The sequence below is a fragment of the Astatotilapia calliptera genome, chromosome 12 (genome assembly GCF_900246225.1).
Source record: "Astatotilapia calliptera chromosome 12, fAstCal1.2, whole genome shotgun sequence".
NCBI lineage: Eukaryota > Metazoa > Chordata > Actinopteri > Cichliformes > Cichlidae > Astatotilapia > Astatotilapia calliptera.
Window position 1 is genome coordinate 38,394,962 of NC_039313.1, and position 7,253 is coordinate 38,402,214.

At 43.6% G+C, this 7,253-nt stretch overlaps 1 protein-coding gene across 1 annotated transcript; it reads right to left on the reverse strand.

The window, feature by feature from the left end:
* Nucleotides 1–3,837: 3,837 nt before the first annotated feature.
* Nucleotides 3,838–5,612, reverse strand: LOC113034068 (uncharacterized). The gene is made up of 2 exons (XM_026188362.1): nt 4,263–5,612; nt 3,838–3,905 (listed from the first exon to the last, which is right to left on the reverse strand). The coding sequence occupies exons 1-2, from the start codon at nt 5,170–5,172 to the stop codon at nt 3,838–3,840; spliced, it is 978 nt and encodes a 325-aa protein (XP_026044147.1). The 5' UTR covers nt 5,173–5,612.
* Between the last annotated feature and the right edge of the window lie 1,641 nt (nt 5,613–7,253).

The following is a 7,253-nucleotide window of genomic DNA, read 5'->3' on the forward strand; positions in this document are numbered from 1 at the left end:
GTGGGCAGGGATAGCTCAGTAGGTAGAGTGGTGGCACCATGATCGGAAGGTCGGTGGTTCGACTCCACTGAACGGCTACCCTGAGGTACCCCTGAGCAAGGTACCGTCCCTACACACTGCTCCCCGGGCGCTGCATTGGTGGCTGCCCACTGCTTCACTGGGTGAATGGGTTAAATGCAGAGGAACTATATCCCTACGGGGACTAACATGCACACTTTACTTTACACCCAGAAACGGATCACCATGTACCCCAACCAGAAGCCTTGGATGAACCGGGATCTTCGTCTCTTCCTGAAGGCCCGCAACACCGCCTTTAGGTCAGGAGATGCACACGCCTACAGCACAGCCAGGGCTAATCTAAAGAAGGGCATCAAAAAAGCCAAACACCATTACAAAAAGAAGGTAGAAGAACACTTCTCCAACTCCAACCCCCGACGCATGTGGCAAGGACTCCAGACCATCACAGACTACAGGACCACCAAACCCTCCCCCGCATCCTCTGATGCAGGGGCGGAGCGTGGGGGTGGCTTACGGGGCTTAAGCCCGGGTTGTTTTTGTCAGAAGCCCGGGGTATTTTGGAGTGTAATTTTTTCATAGTTAGATGCCTGGCTGACAACTGTATAAAACAAAAAGTACACACAATATTCGAAGCACATAGTGCACACTGTGGGAATTTACGACTGTGCGTGAATCCCCCCTGATATTGGTATGATCCAAGCTCAGGCACTAAGCGACTGAGCGAGGGGGCGGGGGGAGCTGCTGCCCGTGAGTGCACTGTTGGAGAGACGGAGCCAGCCATACTAAGGAGAGCTTAAGTTTGAGCAGGTACCAAAGCAAATCATTCGTACCGTACAAATAATGTAAATGTGACGGTGCATCACGAAAGATTGATATGAAACTGATCACTTGACCAATATTATTTTACTTGCTCTTCAAGTGAATCAACAAATGGCGAAATGAAAAGCCGAACAAATGCTATTTTTTAGAGAATCTTAGCTTACGTGTGTTTATTTCATATTTTCAGTTCTTACCCTCCCCGACCAAATTCGGTTTCAGTTATGTACTGAAATATAAGAATGGACATTAGAGGGTTCTTTCAAAGAAAAAACTCAGGTAAATGTTATTTTATATATTATGCTTTGTATGTTGTTCAGTATATTTCTATGCAAAACAAGAGGGATTTCAGTACACAGCAGGATATTCACATTTGTAACCAGATATTTACACTTTAGGGAGAAAACATAAAACATTTTTACTGTACAACATCAATTTAGAGTAAACTTTTGTTTTAGATAAATATTGAAATATATTTTGAATTAGTTAAATGTCAGAATAAAGAGAGACAGAGCTGTCTATTTTTTATCACTTTCATTAAATTTAGGAGTACATGTACACTAAGTTTATTGTTAATTAATAAGAAAACTCCAGACGATTCCATTCTGAGCTGAAGAAGCTTCTGATAGGTTAGTAGAGTCCATGTGAGTAAACTGGTGGCACAGCTGTGGATGCATATAAGGCAAAACACAGAGCCTGTTTCTGTGACATGGGAAAATCAAGAGATATCAACCAAAAACACCAGGAAAAGAATCGTGGAGCTCCATAAAGTGTGGCTCAGTTTTGAATACAATTTGGTGCCATTTGCAATTAAGAAATACAGATAGTTTCTCTCTTTACTCTTAAAGTTAACAAATATGTTTTTATATTTATCAATCTAAAAAAATAAACATTTAGTCTGATTTGATGTTACAATTAAAAAGTGTTTGTGTTTTGATCTGAAGAGTTTGTAAATATCTGGTTTCAACTGTATATTTGATGATTGTCAGCACAAAGAGGGAGAGAGAGGAGCAGAGATTGAGATGGAGAATGAGGACAGAACAGAGATGAACAAGAGCAGGTGAGACACACATGTTAGTCAAATGGTTGCTTACTAAAAGTATCACCGTATCATAGGTACTCATGTATCTCGTACCTAGTGTTTCTTTTTAGGTTTGCTATTTTTCAAATTCTATATTTATTAAGTTATGCAGGCTTGTTTGCACAACAAGGCTAAATAATTATATAAACTTTTCTCAATCTAAATATTGTACTTTGGTAGAATTAAATAAATAAGTGTAGTGCAGGTCTATGATGATTTTTAGTGCTACTATCATCTAGTTCTGATTGTGGTTATGTCTTGGTTAAGTCCTCAGTAGTCCTGATTTTGAACTGTTGTAGTCCTGTTTTAATTCTGGATCAGTTCTGGGTCTGGTTGAATTGGGGTTTAGTCCCTGTGTCTTGATACAGCCCCGACTTTGTTCTGCCTCGCTGCTTAATTAAAAAACTAGTTTAAGGTGTCCTGCATGTGTGATATATATATTTCCCTATATGAAGTCATTCTTTTTTGAACAAAACTCAAAACAGAGCCTATTAATCTTTCAGTCATTTCTACACCCCCCCCCCCCCCCCCCTCAAAAAAAAAAAAAAATCCCACATGCATACTACCCTTTAGGGCTAAGCCCCGGGTGTTTCAAATGTCTGGCTCCTCCTCTGCTCTGATGTCTCCTTCCTCAATGAGCTCAACAACTTTTATGCTCGTTTTGAGCGAGGGAACCCCACAACCACAACCAAAGCAGACATGACACCAGACCACCAACCTATGACTCTCTCCCCCACCGATGTGGGAGCGGTGCTGAGCAGGATCAGTGTCCACAAGGCTGCAGGTCCTGATGGCATCCCCGGGCGTGTTCTCAGAGCGAGTTCTGGGGAGCTTGCAGGAGTGCTCACAGACATATTCAGTCTGTCCTTGGCCCACGCTGTGGTACCGGCCTGCTTCAAATCCACCTCCATCGTCCCGATACCCAAAAACTCCAACCCATCTTGCCTCAATGACTACCGCCCAGTAGCACTCACCCCCATCATCACTAAGTGCTTAGAGCAGCTGGTCCTAGCACACTTCAAATCCTGTCTCCCCCCCACCCTGGACCCCCACCAATTCGCATACTGCCAGAACAGGAGCACAGAGGATGCAGTCTCCATCGCACTGCACTCTGTCCTCTCACACCTGGACAACAACAACACTGAAGGAAACGGTTTCCAGGGCCTACTCCGTGGATCGGCTTCCTCCGAGGCGTGGACGTCTATCAGCAGAGAATGTCCCTTAGTCTGTAACACAGTCAAATATATTCTCAAGTAATATTCAAGCATGCCATTCAGCGTGTTAGTACGAGCTCGGGAGCAGCTTGGGAGAACAAGAAAACAGAGACTGCTTTAGATTGTCTTCCCAAAGTGACTCAACTTTATTCACAAGTACAACAGTTTATATAGAGGGTAAAATTCATGAGACAGCAGATTATCAGTTTAAACCAGTACAGACCAAGATAAGGCAGTGTCTTCCTGCCCATGGGTGAAGAAGCATCCTTTGTGTAGTGTATCAGTTCAGCTACAATTGTGATTATCTCAGCGACATATTTTCAAGGCACAAAACGAAGAGTTCTTACATTAGTGAAATCTGAAACAAACCATTTGGCCTTCAACAGGCGTCTAAAAGATTAAGAAACTAATGTAGCTGAGGGAGTGATCTCTGTGGTATTTCAACCTTGTACCAGCCTGTGATTCTCACACATCAATTCTTGGGTCAAAGAGAAAAACACTGAAACAAAGGGGCCTTATTGAATGACAGAGTTTTCCTGCATAATGTCACTATAAAACAATATCCAGTAAATGCTACCATGGTACTAAAATACCTAACAGTTCCCCTCTTTTATTATTTTTTAAAATAATAACTCAAATAGAAAGGAAAAATCACAAATGTAATAACATAATATAAAAAGCAAATAATAAAATGTAATAGTTCACAACCTAATGTTCAATATACACATCAGGAACATCATTGGCAACATCTGGCACATCCTCAGGATCAATTTGTGCTAATTGCAAATACATTGAAGTAGCTGTACTGGTAGCTATATGGGTTATCATTGAGAATGTGGCTTGCAGAAATGTGAACAGGGTTGCACTTTACAATACGAAATAGTAAATAAAAATCCTAAGGTTAATGCAGTAGATATGATTAATAACCTAAATATATAAAAAAGACAGTTCTTTAGTCGTCTCCTGGCCTGGTCCCAGGTTCGAGAGACACCGTATAAGCGTCGTGTGATGACAATGGGCATTTCATTTTCTCCATTATCAGGATGAAACGAGTCTATCTTTATCAGGTTAGACATTGTGTGGTACTTTCGGCTTTCTGTTCCTGCTGGATGTTCGAGTACCTTGTTGTTGTTCTTTCAGGCGTTGTGTGTTAATCAGTGATTGTGTGTGTGTAGGTGTATTGGATCCGGGCGTTGGCTCGCCTGAGTCGTCATCTATAGGTGTATTGAATCCGGGCGCTGGCTCGCCGGAGACGTCATCTACTTGATCCGACGCCTTAGGTGGTTTGGTGGGGCTGGTCTTAACCCTGCTGGCATGAATCCACTGAGGTTGTCCGTCTGTTAGGATGCTGGTTCTCGTCACTGCAAGTACAGTCTGGGGGCTGGAACACGCGGCCTCCCCGAGTGCCCTTGGTTTTAGCAACTTTACCAATACCGCATCTCCTGGTTTCCACGGATGGGTTGGATCTATGGAAGGGAGAGGCTGAGAGAGACAAACTTTCTGATAGTTATTATTCAGTGTTTCTACCAGGTTATGAACATAGTCAGACAATGCAGTGTCTATGTCCCCTTCCAATAGCGGTGCCCCTCTGGAGGCTGACCATGGTGTTGGAAACGGTCTTCCCATGATTATTTCAAATGGAGATAATTTGGTTGCTGCGGATGGAGTCATTCTAATCTCGCAGAGGATTTGAGGAAGTAGTTTGATCCAGGTCATTCCTGTTTCTATCATTGCTTTAGTCAGGCGATTTTTTATGGTCCTATTCATTCTTTCTACAACTCCTGAACTCTGAGGATGGTATGGCACATGATATTTCCAGTCTATTGCTAGAGTTTTAGCACACTTTTGAATTACTTCTGATGTAAATGAAGGTCCTCTATCACTGTTAATTTGGTGAGGTATTCCAAATCTGGGTATTATTTCATTGCACAACTTTTGACAGACTACTTCTGCAGTTTCTTTTGATGTTGGGTAAGCTTCTACCCATTTACTAAATTGGTCCACTATTACCAGTAAGTACTTGATGCTTCCTTGTGCTGGCATGTGTGTAAAATCAATTTGTAATGTATGAAATGGGAAATCTGGTTGTGGTAAATGCTGATGTTTTGCTTTTGGTTTTCCTACATTAGTTCGTGCACATGTTAGACAGGTTGCTAATATGCGTTTTACTGCGTGTGATGTTTTCTCGATTACAAATCTTGATTTTATTGCTCCTATTACCCCTCTTTGTCCGACATGACTCACACCGTGAAAATGGCGGACAAGGATTGGCAGTAGTGAAGATGGGAGGGCAATCAAACCCTCAAGGTTTTTGTATAAGCCGTCTCTGTTATCTAAGGTACAATCATTACTTTCCCAGTAAGTGTAATCTAAGGCAGAGGCTTGCTCTTGTATGAATTTTAGGTCAACATTTGTTTCTAAATAGTCTGGGAGCGTGACAAGTGGCAGCTGTAAAGGCAAAGATAATACTTCCCTTCTGGGTGGTTGCTATGAGGCAGCAGCTGCTTTCGCGGTTACGTCTGCAAGAGCATTTCCCACTGCTTCGTCTGTGTCAGCCGTGCTGTGCCCCTTCGTTTTAACAACTGCAATTGCCGATGGCAGCTGTATAGCCTGCAAAAGTCTTTGAACAAGGTCAGAATTAGCAATCGATTTTCCATCAGCAGATCTAAATCCTCTTTGTCTCCACAATGTGCCAAAGTCATGCACCACACCGAATGCATAACGGCTATCAGTGTAAATTGTTACCCGCTTATCCACATGTAACTCACAGGTGCGTATTAAAGCCATGAGCTCTGCTTTTTGTGCTGAGTGAAATGGTAATGAGTGAGCCTCTAGTATGATGTCAGGCAATGTCACCACCGAATAGCCACAAAGAAATAAGTTGTCATTTGGTTTTGAACAGGACCCGTCCACATAAACAATGACTGAGTCTGGGATTGGTGTCTGCTCTAACTCTGGGCGTGGTGCTGTGGATTCCTGTATACGTGTCATGCAGTCATGAACGTCAGGGTCGTCTGAACCATCCTGTCGGTCAGAGGAACACAGCATACGAATGAGTAAGTGTGCTGGCGAATTGGGTGTGCTGCTTGCTTTTATAGTGAGATTTGCTGTTGAAGTCAGTGTAGCTTCATAACCTGAGCGACGTTGTGCGGTCATGTGTTGTGTAGTTATGTTTGCTAGAATGGTCGTGACCTGGTGATTGGTGTGTAGAATAGTGTCATGTGAGAGTGTGAGCTTCTCGCAGTCCCTTATCATGATAGAGCAAGCTGCTACTGCTCTCAGGCAGGCCGGCATCCCCTGAACTACTGCTGGCAGCACCTTTGAGTAGAAGGCTACTGGACGGTAGCCACAGCCATGCTCTTGGGCCAATACACCTGCACAGGTTGTGCCGTTCTCTGTGACGTACAGGTGGAACGGTAAGTGGTAGTCAGGCAGACCCAAACAAGGGGCGGAGGTCAGCGCTCCCTGTAATGCATTGAAAGAGGCAGTCATTTCTGTGGACCACAGTATTCGAGGAGGCTTGTCTTTTTTGCAGCATTCACGCAGAATGTGGTCATGAAAAGAACAGTCTGGTATCCACTGTCTGCAATAGTTCACCATGCCTAGGAAAGACAGCATTTCCTTCTGTGTAGTGGGCTTAGGGACAGAGGTCACAGCTTTGACCCTGTCTGTAGTCATGGAAAGTTGTCCGTGAGACAGTGTAAATCCCAAATATTGAACAGAAGTCTGACAGTACTGCATTTTCTTTGCTGATGCTTTGTGGCCAGTCTGTTGGAGGTGCTGGAGTAGCATGTGTGTGGCAGTTTGACATAGTTTTTCACTTTCAGCACAGAGGAGGAGATCATCTACATACTGGATCAGAGTACAGCCCTCTGGAGGAGTGAAGCCGTCCAGGGTAGCACGTACCACCATTGAGAAAGCCGCAGGGCTGTCTACCATGCCTTGGGGTAAGCGAGTCCATGTGTACTGCTTATCTCTATGTGTAAAAGCAAATATCGGCTGTGTGTCCTCATGCACAGGTACTGAGAAAAAGGCGGAGCACAAATCCACCACAGTAAAATGTGTGGCTGTTGCTGGAATAGATGTCAGTATGCTGGGAACATCTGGGACAAGAGGTGGCAGAG

Excerpts from the sequence above, each read along its gene's own strand:
- LOC113034068 (XM_026188362.1), bottom strand. The coding sequence starts at position 5,172 with ATGCCAGCACAAGGAAGCATCAAGTACTTACTGGTAATAGTGGACCAA. Across the intron at positions 3,906-4,262 it reads TAACACACAACGCCTGAAAG|CACAAATTGATCCTGAGGAT; the intron begins AACAACAACAAG and ends ATTTGCAATTAG.